The sequence below is a fragment of the Seriola dumerili genome, unplaced genomic scaffold (genome assembly GCF_002260705.1).
Source record: "Seriola dumerili isolate Sdu_G_001 unplaced genomic scaffold, Sdu_1.0 BDQW01000686.1, whole genome shotgun sequence".
In the NCBI taxonomy this organism is placed as follows: Eukaryota; Metazoa; Chordata; class Actinopteri; order Carangiformes; family Carangidae; genus Seriola; species Seriola dumerili.
The window spans coordinates 1,094,403-1,115,220 of NW_019174941.1; the positions used below are offsets into that span (position 1 = coordinate 1,094,403).

The window sequence follows — 20,818 nt, forward strand, 5'->3', positions numbered from 1 at the left end:
TTACACTGATATCCCTGTTTTTCTGTTGCTAATTAAAACTTTCCCAGTTCTTTTCAGCGTCTGATCGTGTTTGTCACTGATGAAGAGGATTAACACTGTTGTCCAACAGAAGTGAGGACTGGGTTGAGGTCTGTTCTAACACCATCTGTCACTTTGGCATGGCATTGCAGCTTTGGAGCCTTTTCTTTTCTTTCCATGTGCACTCACTTTCTGTCTTTCTCCCACAGATTTAAAAGGATACCGAAATGGTGATAGCATGGAAACCACTCTCGTCTGTGGTTGTAGCTACTTCCCTGGAAAATATTCATGAGGACAGAAGTGGGTAGGGAGGAGACATCTGATGGCTACTGTGATACTTTAATAATTTACTGAATTAACAACACTGAACTGGTCTTATTTGATGATGATAGAGCTTTTATTTTGTTAAAACTTTCTCAATTTTTTTATCTCCAGTATTTTTGAAATAACATAACATTACGTACAGAAGGCACTTACAAAAACAAGTTAAATTACAGATGCTGTTATTATAAACATTAAATTACTGATTTAAAAAAAACAACAACATAATAACAGAATGATAAAGACAAGAAATGACAGCACCATTGGCAACCTTTGAACAGTACATCTCAAATAAACTTTAGCATGATTTGAATCTACAGTACAATAAGAACAATACTCATTTGTTATCAATGTAATAATGCCCGAGCTATGCTTTTGATCATTAAGATAAAAAGATTAAAACTCATTGTTTGTTTTTATTTCACTAGTCAGAGGTGGTTTTATTTTACATATTAGGCTTTGTGGTTTGAGCTCTGTGCAAGTCTTGGTACATCTCCATCAGGCGAGTGGCTTCTCTCTGTCCTGACAGCAAAGCACCATGGGTAGTGGAATAGTATTTTCTGTGGGTGGCCTCTCCAGCGAACAGGACCTGCAGAGGCTGAGGACGGAGGAGGGGGGAATGAAATAAAAGTGAAATAAGCAGAGAGAGACGGAGAGAAGCTTTTAGAGGAGAAAATCATTTTCAAAACAAGATCCGTCCATCTGTGTCAGCGTGACATATATTTGGCCTCACGTGCAGCACTATTTTCTTTTTCCTTAACTGATTCCCTTGTTAGTGCTGTAAATATACTACAGTAACTTTCCAGAGGGCCAAGGAAATTTTGACAGGGTTGAAGGACGTCAGCGGACGGGTCATGCTGTTCCTTCAGCAGTGTCGAGTGAGCATACGGAACCTCCACCCACAACAACCCTCCCCCCCAAGAAGACGCATCGGGTTACATGGTCTAGACTGCTGGCCAGGGGTCAGCATTCAAAACCCAGCTGTATTCGCTCTGCATGTGCTGGGATATGACATGGTAGTGATGACACCGCCGCATTAGCCAGATGCGCTCAGAGTGTGTGCAGGGATTGTAAACAACCAAATGTACAGTCAGTGAAAACACTCTTCTGGAGGTAGTTACAGTCCGAATCTTCTACACCACTTCAATTAACATTATATAATTATTATTATATAATTATTGTAAGAAATACAATAATTATATAATAATTATACAATATTTGGTGAAACATTATTTCCTTAAAAGAAACTAATATGTAAACTGATAGTAATTATAGGGAAAATGGAAACAAGAGGAAGGTTTGTCCTTTTGATCTTAATTTGAAATATTACACTAACAGCTCACAGTGTTGTCATATATTAACTGCACAATATGCTATGTGGTGTGGTGGAGGTGGTGGTGCTGGTCATCTCACCGGAGCCTTGGTGCTGTTGGCGTAAGGCAGAGGCATAGCTAGCCTCTCGCAGTCCCCGCCACTGGAGCCCACTCTGGTGAAGGAGTAGGAGCCTCGGATGTAGGAGTTACTGCCCCACGAGGAGCGCAGGACACGCCGGGGCTTTGGAATGTCAGGGTTCCCTGTGGAAGGACAAAGAGAGGAGAGGAGTCAGTAAAGATAGTGGAGGAAGAAACCTGACGACAATCAAGGACAGTCTGGTGACTCCAGTGCATGACAGAATCAAACCAGTTCAAACTAAGAATGTGTCGGCTGTGAGTTGAGGCCTCCTACTGGAACGCCCCATCTGCCAACACTAATCAACTCATGACCCTCTGTGCGCAGAGAGGCACCAGCGAGTCTATATGTAATTAAGCGACAGCTGAGGGGATTAAGCCGCAATGACCTGAATGAGAAATGTAGTTGTGTGTGTAGTTCCTGTAGTCATTCAGAGTTGTCATCCATAGGAAGTCCACTGACCTCACCATGAAGTGACAGTCACTGCTTCTGCACTCGCACTCTGACCTATTTCTGAGGCAATCGCGTTCCCAAGTTACAATCTCAGGCTTCTCACTGCACATTCCTAATCTATTGACAGAAGACGACTCAGCCTGTAGTCATGTGATTACATTTCATGTTGCAATCACCATGAAACAGCTACATTTTTTCCTCCGGTGTTGCACAATAAGTGACGTGTTTTCAACAGCTAGTAGCAGCAGTGTTGACTTACCCTCACAGAAAATATAACACTGAAGCCTTTTGTGTGCATTTGTGTCACAAGGAAAAGGAGGGATCAAATGTCAGTTAAAGAAAGGCCTCTTCACTTTATCTATCGGATGATCTCTGCTTTTGCTCAGTGTTTCTTTTGTGGTAATAACACCAGACCCGTTAGCTGCTGCTCACTAGACACAGAAAAAAAGACACCTGAGTCATTCAGCTGTGTTATCCGTCAACCTCTTTTTTTTTTTTTTTTTTCTCACAAAAAAAGCCTCTTACGTCACAGCTGAAGCTTATGTCATTTCCTTTATATGGAACACAATGACCCAACCCGAGTTATAGTTCATATGAGTCACTGAGCTGACAGACTCAGTCACAGTCCAAGGTTAGTGTGTTAGCTTCAGATTACTGATACTTCCCGAAAGCTTAACTGCAGCATAGTTGGAAGACGGAAGTTGATCTGGTTTTCTGTCATAAAAGTCTACACAGTATAAGTTAATGAATAAATTAAGTAAAGTGTAGATATCAACCTAGAAAAGGCTCCTATGTTGTAAACAGGATGTGTGATGGGAACCCAGAATATAAAGCTGTTATTACACACGTGTGCATTTCCTGACCTGTAAAGCGCCTCAGCAGCTCAGTGCAGGTCTCAGCTACTGTTTCGTCATCGCAGCGCTCCATGTACAGCGCCTCCTGCCCACAGATCCAGCCGCTCAGCATGTAGCCGTAGCGCTCGGGCGGGTAGAGGACGTCAAAGCTGCAGATCTTCTTGTACCACAGCTCCTCGGGGTAGGCCAGCTGTTCGAGCTGAGCCTCATCCTCCCACACAAACTGGATGCTGTTGCACTCGGGGCTCCAGAAGGGCTCTTCAAACTCCAAGAATATCTTATCGGTGGTGCTGATGCCCAGCTTCTCGATGGCGAGCACCTTGTCCTCAGGCAGAGAGGGGGAGAACATGGCTTCGTGGTTCTGCTTCAGCACGCCCAGAGAAGCCGTCACGATCACGTGGTCGGCCGTGATCCACTCCTCGTCTTCGCACTCCACGCAGATGGGGTGACCCAGGATCAGAGGGTCCTGGTGAGGTTGGCAGCTGTGGTTGTTGTCATTGTGGTTGTTTTCCTGGTTGGTGCTCTTGGCGATCACCTCCTGATGCTGTGCTGAGTAGTTCCAGTGGATGCAGCGGATCGGTTTGCTAAGGCAGATGGTGCGGGATGGGATGTCCTGGGCCAGGAGCTCCACGATCTTCATGAAACCTTCAGGAATGACGTAATGTGCACCAGGGATCTCTGTCCACTCACCAAACTCACTCAGAGACACCTCATCCATACTGGGAGAACTGCTTTCACAGCTCTCCACCTGAAACAGGAGAACAACCCAGATTAGTTACATTTCTTGTTAGTACTTGCAGCCTAATTATCTGCTGCCAAATAAACTGTAACACAAATGATCAGTTTGTTGATACACCTAAAGAAAATCTTTGCAGACACGGCCTTTGCATTTTAAATCAAGTGTTTACACCCTTTTAAATCCACACTAACTCATCTCTATTCTCTACAGCTGCAGCTCTGCACACACCAGCATAATTAAACTGGTTTAAACATGTTGGAATCTCAAATGTTTTATTTAGAGGACACGTACTGTTGGTGTGTAATGAAAAAGCAAAAATACTGCTGCTGCTTCTGCCTCATTAGCTGGTTAGCCAGCATGGTAGCGGATACCTGGTGGCTCACGTGCCCCTGTATCTTCTCTGCAGCATTTAAAAAAAAAAAGAAAAAGAAAAAAAAAATGCTTTGTGTGTTTCTGTGTGTGTGGGTGGAAGCATATGGAGCAGTGCTAAAATAACATGAATATATTAAATAGCTACTGGTGCAAAATTCCAGTGAGACGAAGCTTCAATTTAAGTGTTTTTAGAGCCCACAATAATCATGAGGAGCGGCAGTTTTAGCTCTCAGATGTTTTGTATGTTTTTTATCTAGTTAGATAGGTAGAATTGTGATTCCCTCACAAAATTACTGATTTGTCTTTACGTCATACATGAGGTGAGTTAGTTTAGTGCTGAAATGATTTTAATGATTAATTCATTTGCTGATTAACAGAAAATTAATTAATCTCAATTTCCATCATAGATTAATCATTAAAAGCAATTGTTTGACATTTTGGGAAATGAGCTAATTTGCTTTCTGGCTCTGATGTAAGGCAACCATGACAACAGGAAGGTACTGCAGATGTGTTATCACAGGACATAGCCAGGCTAGCTGTTTTGCCCTGTTTCTAGTCCTTGTGCTAAGCTAAGCTTACTGGTTGCTGGACAGTCATGAGGGTGGTATCAATCTTCTCGTCTAACTCTCCAACAGAGAGTAAATGGTTTATCAAGCAAACATGAAAAACATCAGTTGGTTGTAGTTTCTCAAATGTGATGTTTTTTTTGTTTTTTTTGTCTGTTTCATGTAATTGAAAATGTATTGTTTTCATTGTGTGCTCTGCTGTGCCAGACATTTTTCCTCTCTTTTCTAACGTTTTATAGACTAAACAATTAATAGAGAAAAAACGTCAACAGATTAATTGATAATCTAAATAATCATTATTTGTATCCGAACTATAATTTATTGATTGCTTGACAGAATAAAGCCTGTGTGTTGCTCTATCATTGCACACTGAGGCTCTCAGAATAAAAGTCCTGCTGGTAAAAAAAAAAGGACACCTGAGTAAACCACGACTCTTAACTGTGTGGTAGGAAATGAACACATAAAAACAGCTGTGCTTGAAATAACTAAAAGCCCTTGCCTGAATATTTGTCAGTGAATATATACATGAATTACAGGTTAAGAAGAAGTAAATAAAAGCTCATAATCACTGTCTAATTAGCAAACCAGTCTTTTGTAATTAACTGCTGTCTAATTAACCCTCACTATTAGTGCCAGCAGAACAGATTAGACTATGCTTTCATGTCGTTTTCTGCATTTCTGAGTTGATGATTCAGGAATGTGTTTAGGGCCTCAACAAACATTCACCATTAAACCATGAAACCATTAAACCAATGCTTATAGAGTGGATGCACCTCCTGACTGACAAATGCACTTCATCTTAATAGGAAAACGAAATGAGGAAATGAAAACAGAAACCCAGAAGACGATACACTGCCACACACTCACAGATAGACATGGATAGTGAGAATACATGCGCGCGCACACACACACACACACACACACACACACACACACACACCTTGAGGTACTGTTGAAGCATGGACAGTTTGAGCTTCTTGATGCTCTCAGAATCATCAGGATCCAACATGATCCTCTTGCGCACCAGGTCTCGTGTAAAGACGCCGACGCTGTTCTGGCTCTCAGCGCAAACTGGCTTCCCATCTTGGAAGAACTCCTGAGTCAGCTCGTACACCTAAAAAAGGGTGAGAGGTGAGAGGCAGGGTAGAGGAATGAGGAATGTTGTGAGGAAAGTAGAAAAAGGTGAAAGAGGACACAAAGAAACTGCTTTAGTTCAGTTCAGGGCAGGCTGACTCAGCACCTGATTGTGTCAAATGGTGAACTCTACTTTTAGCATGATGGAGAAGCACCTCGGGAACATTAAAAATAAATGCTGCCAGCCACTACAAGAGCTGCACCCTGTGAAATAGAAGGAAGGGAGTATTAAAAAATACAAGGACGAAATATTGCTACACTCCCAAGATGCTACATGAATGTTGGGTTGTGTTCACGTAAACCTGTCTTTCTTGACATCAAAGGTGATAATACACTATTTCCTGGAAAGCACCAGGTCAAAACAACAAACACCGACAGTATGAATTTGGTAAAGTGGAGCATCAGCTAAAGACAGGGTCTGTTTATGTTGTATAACCACAGATAATAAAAAAAAACTTTCAGATACTTCAATACAGCAAATGGAGATTACTTCCAGTGTTATGTGACATGATTTTCTCTGTGTCTGTAGCATCAGCATCAAAAATTTTATCTCAAAGATGAGAAACGTACTTTAACACATTAATGCTTTAAAAAAAAAGAAAAAAAAAAGCACATTTCAATTGTGCCACATGAAAAATAATCATCTTGGTATAGAGACTGGTTGTTTCTTGTTGATATAGTGGTGATATAATTAGCTGATTGTCAGAAAATGACTGTAGATTAATCACTGAGGTTGTTATTTAAAGTAAAAATCTTCTCAGATGTGAATATTTTCTATGATGGTAACTAACTTTTGGTTTTGGACTGACAAAACAAACAATATGAGTTTGTCAACTTCGGCTTTGGGGAATTTTGAATCATAGACCAAATGATTAATCAATTAAATAATGAAGAAAATAATCAGCAAAATGACTGATATGCTACGGCTATCACTGATGTGGGGATAACGTATAAATATAATTTATGGTCAGGTTATCAAAAAATCGTCATCGTCATATGATGCTGATCATGAAGATCATCACGGTAACAGAGAGACAAGAGATAAACGCGTTCTTCATCACTCTGCAGTTTGTCAGTCAGGGCTGGATGACATTCTTGGAGTCTTTCCAAGTCAGGTCAAGGTTATTTATATACCCTAAAGTAGCAAATTTGTCTAAGAGAGCTTGTACAGGCTGTAGAACAGAAAAAGCATGAAGGAAACCGGAGGAGGGCAAACAGGTGACTGGCATGTTCATACAGGGGCAACTTAATGTAACAGAGGCAAGAATGTCCCCAGTCTTTAGGTTGCTGAAACTGCCATTGTGCCTCTGAAGATGTTTGGATTTAGCATGTGAAATACCATTGAGAAGATTTATCACAAGAACACAGCGTAGGTGTGACAATTTGGACATGGAGGTCACAAAGTATATACACACAGGAAAAGAAAACACACATGTACAAGGGTTTACAAAAGCAAAATGCCTTCTGCGTGTTCTTTATCTTCCCTCTGTAACTGCTTTTCCAGACGTGACCCACTTAAACGCTAACAGCGGCTGCTACAGAGCGGAGAGCGGAGGACTGAGCGAACAAAAATGGCCCGTTCCTTGTTAAAATCATCATGCCTTGGTGCTCATTTCACCGGACCACCTCGAGGCCGAGGATATGTTTAATAGTGCCGTCACAGATATAAGCGCATGTTTGATGTAGAGACTCAACATATTGTTTTCCCATTTAGTTTCCCCCGAGGAAGCTTTATAGATGGGAAAATCATCTTACTACACACTGTCTGACAGTGTCATATATATTCTATATATGTATCTGCTTGTTTTTAACTTTTCATTGAAGCCATATGATGTTGACACTGAAAAAAATAGTCAAACCAAAGACTCCATGTTTTTATGGCTGTACTGATTTATCAAATGCAAATATTCTGGATATCTTGTGCATCATTTTCTGCACACTGCTCCAAATCCAGCCAGATACAAATTTAGCATCTGTGAAAAACTGAGATCTCCTCTACAATCTGAAATAAAGTTTTATAGTTTGAACAATGTTTGGCTGCACAGCATGAGTTTGTACCGACTGACCCACAAGAAGCTTTGTTACTGCTGGCTTTATATAATCTGATACAGTATGTGACATCATTATCCTGCATATTCTGATGTTAGGCGGGCTGAACATTTGGTATCTGTGTGTTCTTGTCCATGCATGCACTCATTTGTACATGCATGCGTGCACCTGTGCGTTGCGTGCACCTGTGCATATGTGTCCCCTCACCTCGTTGTACACGTCACTGAACTCCTCCACCAGGTCCTTGGGGATCCTCTTCCCGATGTTGGTCTGGTAGTGAGCGACGCCATTCTTGGTGTACAGGCTGATGCGTCCCACGCTCCTCTCCCCGTCTGTGGTGTGCTCCAGCAGCCCATTGTCCTCCGCCAGATGGTACACTGGGTTCCCGTTGGCACCATGGATCCAGGTGGCTCCAAGCTCCAAAGTTGCTTTTCCTACACAGAGTAAAACACAGCAAAAAAACAGGGATCAGTGAGAGTTTGAAAAACATTGATCGCTTTGAAATCAACGTCACTTGCGTGGCTTTGAATGAAACCTTGATGAAAATTTGAGCTTTAGATAATTAGACAGTTCAAGAATAGGGTCAACTCAATTAACGTACGTAGTTACTGAGGCCCACTGGAATACCATTAATTATATAATTTTCCTGAGGACAATAACATCACACTATGTTCATTTTCTTTACGTTCATTTTATGTAATAATAACGGGCCAGTGCACAGACGGAAATGGTTAAATGCCTCTTTGATTACGAAACGTCTGAGCAGATACACAAGCATTTACATAACAGACGCTTTGTCCACATGCCTGACACACAAGTTTACGTTTAACATTGCTGTATGAGTGAGTGTGTTTACACGTGACCTCTTTTATATGCCTACAGTATCAGCACCACGAGCAGATGTTGCTCTGTACTTGTTTGTAGTTTGTCATGGCTGAAATTAAAGGTAATTATAGGGCAAGACCTGCACTTGAGTCTACTTTGTTGGCAAAATGTTTGAGCATCACTCAACCAGTTCAGGTAAAAAGCACTTATTATTTCTCTAGGAACTGAACATGCATCTGATAAGTGTAGTAATTCTGGTTATTTAGGGAAATTAAGCTGATTGTGTGAGTGAATGGTTGCTTGATTGGACAGTTTTCAGTACCTGCTAATCAGAGTTAATGTGACTTCAGGGAAAACGCAGACGTACCGTACTTTAATATGAAAGGGGCCAAGTACAGATTATATCAGTGCTATGTCTGCGACACGGCTCTTAAATTTATGACTCCAACTTTAATCAGAAGATTCTTCATACAGCATATCTGCAGTCAAATAGAGCTCAAAATGCTGTAAAATGTGTCTGGTGCCCACCGCAAAACGCGAAAGCAATCAGTTATTGTGTGAGCGAAACAGCTATTGAACACTTTGCTTATTGGCGTCACAGGGATAAATAACAACCCTTAAGCTATAGGCTAGTTCAATTTTCGTAAATTCTTGCCAAGAGTCAGATGAGAAGATCAATACCACTCTCAGATCAGTCTGTTAAAGCCTACTTCTGCCCAAATGTAACAGAGTTGGCCTGCTAGGACCTCTAAAGCTCATTTTTATAAAATATAATATCTATATCTATTATTATTATAGAAGCAAAGCAATATCAATCCATGAAACTGCTGTATGTTTAGAAGGAGGAAAGAGAGTCTGCTGGGAGTGAGGTGTAGCACTTTTTGGCTTGAATGCATGTAAGTTTTGCAAAATGAGAAGTACATGTACAGAGAGTTGTAATGAAGCAAATAAATGTTGCATGATATTATTTAGTCTGGAGCTGCTACATACTGTAGTTTCAGTCATCCTGTTAAAGGGGGCACAGTTACAGTATCTAGGACTCATTCACAAAGTTTAAGGTAACATGAGAGAAACAAGGAGGCGTCCTCTCACCGTGCTGAACACTGTGAACTCGCCCGCCGATGTGGTCTGATGCCTCTAGAACAGTGACATTCGTGAAGCCGTTTTCCAGTAGGATCTTAGTTGCAGCAAGGCCGGCCAAGCCAGCACCAATCACTACTATTCGAGGCTGCCGATGAGTACGTAACCCGCTACTAAGAGGATCATCAGTGCTGTCTGACGAAATTTCACAACTTTGCATGCCGTCCAAGCTCCTCTTCGATGCAGTCTGAGGACAAATTAAAGACAAAGACCCAAGTTAAAAATGACCTGAATCAACTGCTCATACAGCAGAAGGTAATACTGAGTAACAGAAAGAAAACTCAAAGTATTTTAGTTTATAGTCATGTATATGACATGAAACATATCTTGAAAAACAATATACCTCAGAGAAAGTGGCTCATGAGTGCAAACACTGCTGGGTGGATCATTTTAGGTTGCATGCCTGTTGTAGCAGTTGCCTCTTATGTTATTCCTCAGTGGATATTTTCAGCTACTGATCATTGCTTCTCTCTCGCTGATGCAGTATGGCATATGCTGTCAAGAGTTTATAAATGACTAACCTCGACATAAATGATTTTTTAGTAGCACTGAAAAATTCCACTGAAACAAATCAACAACATTGTGTTTGGAAACTATGGAGCCTTCAAAAGAGAATATGTATTTTATGCGTGCGTACAAAATAATAACTTGTACGAACAAAATCCATATTTGGTGCTCACAAGATTGGAAAAAAAAAAAAATCAAATTTCAGAACTTTGTGGGATCTTTGAGAAAATAGCTCTTCCCACATTTCAGCCACCTGACTCTTCCTGCTTACCTACTCACCTGTTCCTAATTCCGTCATCAGCTCCTGGTATAGGCTATATACTGGCCCATTTCCTCCCTTTCTCTGCCAGGTTGCCTTTTGTGCTTTCCAGGCTGTAGCTTCCCAGCCTGGCTGGATTTCACCATTTACCTGCTCCTTTTTGCCTGCCCTGCCTGCCTATCCCCAACCACTGCCCAAAGCCCTGCCTCGCCTATTTTAGTCTCTGATTAATGTTATTGAGTCCTCCCTCTCCTGAGGTGTGAAAACATTGCGGTAAGAGGTGTTGCTGTTGATCTTAATTAAAATTAATTTTTCAAAGCTGTGAGCAGCACAAATGAAATTCCACTGATCTCCATTGTACTGGGGAGCAGATGCATATCTCAAATCTGGACAAATTGTTGTCATGGTAATATATCGTGAAGTGACCATTTAAAACTTTAAAGCTTGACCAGTGTACCTGCAGATTGGGGGCACACATAATTTGGCATGTTTGGAGGTCTGCAGCGTCACTTGGTTTATTCAGTGCTGACTGTACGGACCTCTTTTTTTGCTGACAATGCTGCTTATTGGCATTACTCCTAATATGGCCCACATTTACAGCTGTGTTTATAGCCATGATTAATTTAATTTTTCCGTGACAATTTTATACTGTTCCATCTACCAACTGTTTATTTAGCATATTAGAGGTCGTGAGACAAACCACGTTATCAGCAAACAGACCACACACACACGAAAATCTTTATTGCAGTCCCAGGGACAGTTACATTAAGAGTGAGAAATACACAAGTGACCTTGTTACTCCAGCACACAAGGCTGCACGCTCTGAATGTATGGACAGCTGTGGGTAAGAAGAACACAGTGGGCGTCTATTCAGAAGATGTTCCTGTTAGACCAACAGAGGAATGTACTAAGAAGCAACACTGCTGCAGTTTCCCATAGAAGACGTATACTGCTAGAGCCGCTATCTGAGGGCATGTCTTCATGTGCATGAGCAACTATATCAACTCATCTGAGGTAAGACTGTGATACCCTGCTGTTACACACATATGTACACATATATAAATACACATTGCCTATTCCCCGCTTTGTTACCACAGCAACGCTGGACACATGGAGCCGTACATACGGTACAGTGTAGAAAATACACACTGAGTTTCCTTCAACTTGAGATCACGCAGCAGAAAGAATTCAGTGGACTTTGATATAAAACTACTGTACGTGTTACTCATGAACCACCCTGTTCATTAGGTCATCTTCAGTTACATGAGGTCATTCATCTTCCTTTGATATGCCGGAACAAATATGGATTGCCGTTACCCAGGAAAGTCATCATGATTACTGGTTGTTAACGTTGAACTTCAACTTTTGACATCCGAGAAACTGTGTTCTAAGTAAACTGTCAACCCTGACGACTCAGTCAGATGAGTCACCTGATCAAGAGCTGACAAAGAAAGTCAGAGAGGAAACCACCAGCCAGCACTGCAAGACAAAATATGTGTGGCTAGAGTAAATTGAAGTGAGAAGACTGTGATGTCAAACATATAAAGAGGACATGTTGCGCACAGGCTTTTCTGTAAATCTCTTTAACTTCCTGTTTCAAATTCTACCAGAGCCGTGGTCGAACCGCTGAACTCTAACACAGATGTGGGTTAAGGCGGCTAATCTGGACGGGTCGACACGCAACATCTGATCTGACCTCGCGACCCTTGTCTTGAATATGGGTTGAACACTGCACGGATTTGCTGAACAGGCATTTCTGTTGAAGTGGTAATATGGCAATATATAACAGGAAACAATATAAATCTGTCTGTTGTCTGAGATATTGTCATACTGGTAATATTGGATTTTACTGCTCATTCATTGCACTTTACTCAACCTAATACTTTATTGCCTTCGTGCCTGTTTTATGTCTTTATAACCACTGAAAAAAAGCATTGTCATTCTCATGTATACTGATTATTGTAAATGGAGTTAATGACAATAAATTCTACCTTGTACTTTGTACCTTATATGATTCTTGCATCAGTATTATGCAGTTTCTTAATTTGTCAGGTATCCAGATCACTGAATTTGACATTCCTGTCTGTTTTTTTTCATCTGATTACTTACTGCATAAGCAGCTTATCAACAGATTTTCCAGAAAATATATTATGCCACTATATATCACTGTGGTATAAAATTATACGTAACAATAGAGTAATCTAACCATAGCCTACAGCACAATCTTAAGTGACGTGTGTTTGACTCCAGTCTGCAGTTGTAGGTCCCACTGAATTATGTTTTTGTATGTATAATGACGTTTCAGCTCCAGGTCTGACCCTTTCTGTGAAACTACTGCTTTGCAAAAAAAATCTCTGCTGCACACACAACACACAGCAACAACATCACCATGAATAGGCTTATCCTCTGGCTTAAAAAAAAAAAAAGTAAAGGGTGATGTTGGGTGACATTCATCAAATGTATTGATTTTTGGAATGATACAATATTAATAACAGAATCATCTACAAAACAAACCTCAGACAAAAAGGCCTGTCTGTGATTGTTGGTTGTCATTTGCTTATTGAACCTGTGGTCTTGACCCGAGGCTAACGTGTCTGTTTCCTGCGCTGCTACATGTACAGTAGGTTTTCATCGAGTGTTTTCAGTATTTTCAGTACTATCACTGCTGCTCTTTTATATTCTGCATTTGTTAGAGATGAGGGTCACAGGAGGACACTGCTTTGTGGCAAACAACAAATGTAAACAACATATCTGACAAAAGGTGGATGCACCAGTAGGCGGTATTGTGCTGTTTGCTGTAAAATATTCTACTAGTTGTATATTGTTCCTGCATTTGTTGTCTTATCCCTAAATGCAGTTGCATGTTTTTCCAGTCAACTGTTGACCTGTGAGCACATGATCTGATGTATATTGTGTGCGTCTGTGTGTGTACATACTGTAGATGTATGTACAATAAAACATATATTCTAATATTTACATATTTGTATTGGCAGCAGGTTGTACATCTATTAGCAATAGATAATCAGTGGCACATAAGCTTCCGGACAGTAAAATCCAGGCATTCTACATGTCCACATATCTGTATCTGGGGAGTTTCTTGCTCATAATCTGACTCTTTTCATTCAATGCAAACACGTCGCATCTCTGTGAAGAAGCACATGTATTTTGGGCATATACCTGGATAAATGGTTCAGCTTCCTCGAGCAGAGTTGAGGGATGCTGACAAGGCCAAATATCATGATATTGTTGGACTAATGTTTTCACATTGAAAATGTGATGATGTCTGGGTGTTGTGTAGACCAGCACGTCTCAGCTTCATCAGGGTCATCATAAAACTGTTTGTAATGTGGTCTTTCTTTATACTGCAAGTGCTGTTGAGTGTTTTGACCTCAATGTGCCACAAATCCCAGACTCTACTTCTAGCAACAGGATGACCATGCAGGCTCAAGCCCTTACTGTTCGTTAGAAAAGTCTGTTTAGGTCAGTAGATTGAGTCACCTTACTGTAATGCAGGATATAAATGGAACATCTTTGCACCCCTTCTCGGAGGGGAAACTCAAAAAGTGTTTGCGACAAGTACAAAAATTCCACTGATTGTACAGATACTTAAGTAACATTGATTTTAAATTGAGTGACAGATCTGATTCATAGACAGCGCTTGATAACTTCATACACTGGCCTCTCTGACAGATTGTACATCCCTCCATGGTTACTTGTAATTCCGCGGCTGGTTTACACACTCGCCACATGCCACCACTCCATGTTCTCCACCGCCACCGCAGATTAATGTGTGGGCCGAGCTTGGGTGGATCGGCAGCTCGGGGTGGGGTGGAGTGAGTAAGAGGAGGAGGTGGTGGGAGGGATGGGGCGGGTGGGGGTGGGTTAGCTATCACTGACCTAGAAATGGCAATCTACAATACAGGGCTGGTGGCCTTTTCAAGAGCAGGGCCAGCACTGAGCAGGAATATCTTTAATGACGGAGTTTGTTTCTCTCATCTTTATTGCTATGCTCTCTCCTTTAATTGTGGACACAACTCTTTCCAGCTGTTTCCACACTCACATCTGCATTTCCGTTATCAGTCGCATGTAGCCTAAGCATGATAACAAACATTTCTGCATCCCTACATTAAAAATAAAATGCAGTATAGTCTGGAGGTTTTTTTAGCCAAAGGCCACACATTCCACACTTGTCTCCCAGCTCTGATTCTTCCCAAGCTGGGATGATGGAGTGGAGGCAATATACACACACACACACACACACACACACACACACACACACACACAATCCACTGCTCTGCTACTGTGCACCACACTGGATGTTCACCTGATGCAGATAAAGAGAAGAACTGTGCCCTGAGGGACTATTGTAGTGTTGCCAAATATACACACAGGTTACAGAAGCGCAGTCTCAGAGAAAAGGCTCAGTAAGTCAGAAGTACACCATGACACACAAATCATCACCACTGAAAGTAAGAGATAATACAAAGAAACAAAGAAAATGAATGAAGGACAAAAAGTTAACGTGAATTGTGAATTGTATAATATATAAAAATACAGGTGCTATTAACCAATACATAAGGGGTTTATAAGTTGAAACTAATGGGCAGTTTGAACACTTACTTGAACCAAAGTTTGACCGCTTACTTGAACCAAAAACCATTTATTACCAACTTGTTATCATTTATGCCTGCATATCTGATGTATTAAAAACTTTTTTAATGATTTAATTAAAGCCTATAAGTGCAGACTAGATCATAGACGGCTTTTTTAGAAAGTCAGAAAACAGTGAACTAAACACCAGCAAAAATAATTTTTCTTGACCTAACCTGACCTTTCTTGAGCTTTTATTGCTTTTATTTATCTCTAAAGCATTAGCAAATTATTGTATGTACCACTAATTAAGCCATTAGTTACAGCATATACCCTCAGTAAAGAATGTCTTAGAAAGTGGTCCCAAAATATCATTAACAAAATGAGGATTAACAACTTTTAACAATGATCTTTACAGTTAAGAAAAATGAGACTGGAGACAGAGCAGATAAAAAGTGAAACAATGAGAGCTGGACTGTTGGATCTACTCTGTGTCAGTCTATATGCTGGAAACTAAAAGCCTTTACTGCCACGTATAAGCTGTGATGCCAAAGCGGCAGCAGTTTGAAACAAAGCAAACTTCACTGAGTTACTGTGACTGATTGTCTGTCAAACACATCATGAGGCCAGGATACAACAAAACCTAAAAACACTATAAAGAGGATATATAAAGAGAAATAAATAAATAAATGAATAAAAATAAAAATAAAAATAAATCTACTTTGTTCAAGCCAGATCAATCTGTCCCGTTAAAAAGCCCACATACACAGACCCACAATACATCACTGTATTTGATCTGATCCGCTGGCGGTTTGGTTACACTGGTTGTTTTTGTGCAGCGTTTTTCGTCTTTATCAACACAAACAACTGGGTGACATTCACTATCATGTGGCTGCTGATAACTACAGTAAATAAGCTGCTCTCACAGTATTTTCAGCGATTTTCTGACAGAACCGGCTCTTTTGGTTAAACATTTAAATCTTTGCACCGGCCATCGCCGTCCCACTCTTGTAAACAATGCGGGTGTTAAATGTGGTGTCAGTAGAGCAGCTGGTTACCTGACTCTCTTGGTCTTCAGCTTTAAAACCTCTGAGTGCTCCGCTCTCCTTTGTGCCGTTTTTCCCTCAGACCCGGCTCCGCTTTGTATTTATGCCTGGAAACCAGAAGCAGCCAGTTTTCCTGTGGCCGCTGCCTCCTCATTAATTATATATGAGCAGCGATGACGACAAAGACCAGCCCTCCACTGAGTGAGTAAGACCGCTGCTGCGTACCACACACACACACACACACACACACACACACACCCTGTACGTACAAGAATTTATGTAATAACAACAATAATAATAATATATTTGTCAGTGCTGGCCTATATATAGATATAACACTGACAAATGAAATGTTTTGGAATGATAAGGCAGCCATTAAATTATCAAAAAATCTAATCTAAATTCTACTTTTACACAATGTTCATGCAGTATACTGTTAATGTCTTAAATATTTATTAAAAAAATCTCTTTTTTTAATATTTCAAAACAGAGTCCAAGTCAACCTGTGGTACAGGAGATTTCAGGTTAGGTTGGACAGCGCTTTTAAGCATAAAAACTGCTCATAGCAATGAGCCAATGAATCAAAATGTGAAAATGGTAATGATTTGTAAATTTATTTTCTAAAAGAACTTGAGTACATATATAAATATTTATATTAAACTGCAGTGGTAGTTTTTGTTTTATAGTAATTAGCCTACAGAAAATGGTAAGCAGACTGCTGAAGGGAGACAGGAGATATGAGGTGAAAATAAAATATTAAGGGAAAAGGGAAAAGCAATCAACCCATGGATGAAATGTTACCAGACATGTAAGAATATAAGAGCAAATGAAGAAAGAGTTCTGTCCAAAGATATATCAAGGTTAGACACGTTGACTATTTAAACTAGTTTTGAAGTCATTTTTTTAATCAAACAATATTCAGTAGCAGTGTACTTGACAACTGAATATGAAGCAGATAAATGAATGTATGGACACGGTTTGGATGAAATGGAGAGATCTGAATAAATACTCAGCCTTGTTTGCTCAAATGCATGATAAATATTAATGCTAAAAACAGTTGTTCCACTTTTACCAATGAAACTGTCCCACTCAACCTGAAAATTACACTTCCATTAAAGAGGGAGATGGAGTTTATATAGATACGGCTTATTTTTAAGTTTAGTTAATAACTTCTAAATATTATATGTCACATGTGAAAACATGAAATTAATATGTTGTTTATAATTGAATTGTTGTGATTACCTTTGATGAAAGTAGGCTATTAAGATCTTTTACTTAAGTAAAATTAGCAATATGACAATTCAAAACTTACTTAAAACGTTAAAGGGACAAGTATGGCTCATTCCATTGAGTTATATTGTATTATTGCATTATTATTACTCATGTATTGATGTGTACGCAGAATTGCAGCTGGTTAAGGCTGATCTCATTTTAACTGCTTTATATGCTGTTGGATAGTTTAATTTATAACACGGCATCACATAAGCTGATTAGATGTTCTGGATGTCAAATGATCAAAGCAACTAACTGTAACCATAAGATAAATGCAGTGGATTAATAAGTGCAATATTCCCCCTGTTGTGGAGTCACAGTATAAAGTAGCATAAAATAGAAATACTCAAGTAATTACAAATACTCAAAAATAGCAACAAACTTCATGAGTAAATAGCCTACAATTAGATAGCTTCCATCACTGGTGATTACACACTATCCTGTCAGGGGTGGACCAGTTCAATCCTTGTGATTTTCATTATCCTTGATGGTGTAGTCCAAAACATTACAATAAAGACAGAAAAAATAACAAAACAGGAAGCCACCACAAGCTGCAACAGAAGGTAAAACAGCATATCAATAAAAATAATATATTTAAGAGACAAAGGCAAGTCTACAAGAATGACTTTAAATAAAGAAGCTGACTGTGTGACAATAAAACACACTAAACAAACATTTAAAGGACAAATAGAGGGACATCTTTTCTTTTCCTTTTCCAACATACATAAAAGAAAAAATTGTTCAGTTTAATATTTTCTCAAGTCCGTGCTGTCCAGTGTTTTTTAAAAAGGGAAATGCATAACATGCACACCCTTAATTAAATTTCCAAAAATGGAAAAAATATACCCAACCATAACCTCGCATCCAACCTGCAACTGAACAAAACCAAAAATCCTAATTATTAAATAATATATCAGTCAACAAACGCAATAATGAGAATTGTTCAGATGGTGGTTGAAAAAAAAGGTGTTTATGGTGTCTGACAAGATACAATGTTTTAAATTGATGATGCTGCCTGTGGGGGATTTTTTTTCATGTTGTTGAACAGGAAATCACTTGGGAAGCATGCACTGTTTGTTTTGGTGGGTTGATCCTTTAACTTCTCCAAAAGGCCACCACCAGCTGTTTTGTCTACAGGTCCAAACCCATAAATCAACAGGAAGTCATGTGGATGTTTCAGCGTTGCGGTGCACCTCTCGGATGTCATCAGCGTTTGTCTTTGTTCAGGCCAATAATCACTGAAGTTCATCTTGCAGGTTGCCTCCCTTCCTGTTCTACGCTTTGTCTGTGCTTTCAGAAGGAAGTTTGTCAGACAATCATTTGAATAATCAGCAGAAAATGACACAATCTGCTAAAGAAGCTAAAGCTCACAATAAGAGGAGTTAGAATACAGAAATAAATAACTATGCTATACATACTTTATGACTAATTTCCCATATGTTTGTTTGAAGAAATCCTATTGTTTCTGATGTCACAGAAAATTTACATATAAGCACCGGCCACTATAAGACACAGATGGTGTGTCTCTACAGGATTGATTCTGGGCAGTATACATCTTTAAATTATTCTCCGTCAAACAAACATTAATTACATGAAAATAAAAGAAAGTGATTTAGTAGAATTATATTCCTGGCTGTTTGGAGAACTCTCTGAAACATCAGTTAGATGATCATACCAGTCAAAAGAAAGAAATGTAATAACTGTATTCTTTCTTAAATGTGCATGAAACTCAGCCATCAGTCCAAGTAAGTGCGCAATGTGCCTGATAATCTAATCTTTATTCCAAACAACAGTTCACTGAAGGTTTCAAGGGAACCAGAAGACTCCACACTGGAGAGATTTTAGGGAACCAAGTAATTTCATCTAAAGCATGACGATTAAACTGACCTAAAGTAACCCCACAATAAAATAAATAAAACTGATGAAAACTGATGATAAAAGTAAGCTGAAGAGAAACAAAACAGAATGAAAGGGTACAGTTTACAGGAAGGTATGAATAGATAGCTCCAAATTTGATGAAATAAAAAAACTGTGTAAATAATATATACATTAGTATTTTCTTCACTCACCATGTGAAAATAGAATATTTGTATTAATAGGATTATTGTTTTGACATGGGGTGGAGCCATACTGTGCTCACTGAAGCTAAAATCGTAAGGGCACAGCAGGACATCCTACAGATCCCAACAAGATACATCATCAGAGGTTAAACAATCAGCCAGTCTTTTATTGACAGGATTACATAATCACTAGAAAGCTATGTCCTTTCTATGTATTGGCCCCCTTGGATCACGTGATTCTTTTGCTATCTTAATTACGTTACAAGGTGTCCTGGCCGAGGTGACGTGATTAGCACGTGAATATGCATGTGTTTGCTGCATAATTAAAGTTCAGAGGAATGCTGGCGTGGGATTGGTGAAGCAGTTGGATCATGAGAAAGGCCTCTCTGTCTGTTGGTCTACCAAGGCACAGAGACCTCACATTGTGAGTCTGGCCAGCGTTGGGTTACTGTATTGTTCATCGTTTTCCCACCTCCCTTTCGCTCTCCTGCACAGCCATGCACCAGAGAGGGGGAAGAAAGTGGCTTTTCATTGATGGGTCAGTTGGAGCATGCACAGGAACTCAGTGAGGAGGGGAGTCAGTCAGCTGCTACAACTGCCTTTCATGATCCTGAACCATTCCCCAGCAACAAGCAACCTGCATGAATGCTACAGTGACTCATTACCTCCAACACCTCCATGAAGCAGCGAGGAGGGTGCAAAGGACCAATCAGAGTGGAGTCATTAATGACAGTTTTATTGTTATGGTGTAACCTGCTTTGGTCAGACTTCAAGGTCCTGTATGAATGGGAAAGTACATCCACTTCTGAGCTTCAGGGAGTCAGCTGCAGGACATTTTGAACAATAAGCATTTGCACTAATGTGAGAGGAATTCATATTGTCTTGAGCAAATAAAGCCTTTGCAAGTTGAATTTCATGTTGTCAAATCATAAGCATATCTCCATTGAGTACATCAAAGTATTTTAGAAATATTGAGGTCAAAAGTCCAAGTCCAATTGCTTCACTAAGGCCACCCTCCTTAGTTACTGTTGCTTTTATGCTAGCTAAGTACACTAAGGTTAGCTAAGCTAACTAAGGTTAATATTAGCTCCCAAATTTGCATAAGACACTGATTCCAGTTCCATTTGACTTGTTTTAAATGATAATATTGTAAAAGGGGTCTAT

The 20,818-nt window shown here is 39.8% G+C and overlaps 1 protein-coding gene across 1 annotated transcript; it reads right to left on the minus strand.

Moving 5' to 3' along the window:
- Positions 1-411: 411 nt before the first annotated feature.
- smox (spermine oxidase) lies at positions 412-16,423 on the minus strand. Its single transcript, XM_022765465.1, has 7 exons — positions 16,335-16,423; positions 9,873-10,107; positions 8,163-8,389; positions 5,713-5,886; positions 3,105-3,843; positions 1,753-1,913; positions 412-937 (listed from the first exon to the last, which is right to left on the minus strand). Exons 2-7 carry the CDS (start codon positions 10,078-10,080, stop codon positions 785-787), a joined length of 1,662 nt encoding a protein of 553 aa, XP_022621186.1. The 5' UTR covers positions 10,081-10,107; positions 16,335-16,423; the 3' UTR covers positions 412-784.
- Positions 16,424-20,818: the final 4,395 nt, after the last annotated feature.

Excerpts from the sequence above, each read along its gene's own strand:
- smox (XM_022765465.1), bottom strand. The coding sequence starts at position 10,080 with ATGCAAAGTTGTGAAATTTCGTCAGACAGCACTGATGATCCTCTTAGT. Across the intron at positions 3,844-5,712 it reads TGCTTCAACAGTACCTCAAG|GTGGAGAGCTGTGAAAGCAG; the intron begins GTGTGTGTGTGT and ends CTCCTGTTTCAG. Across the intron at positions 1,914-3,104 it reads GCTGCTGAGGCGCTTTACAG|GGAACCCTGACATTCCAAAG; the intron begins GTCAGGAAATGC and ends GTCCTTCCACAG.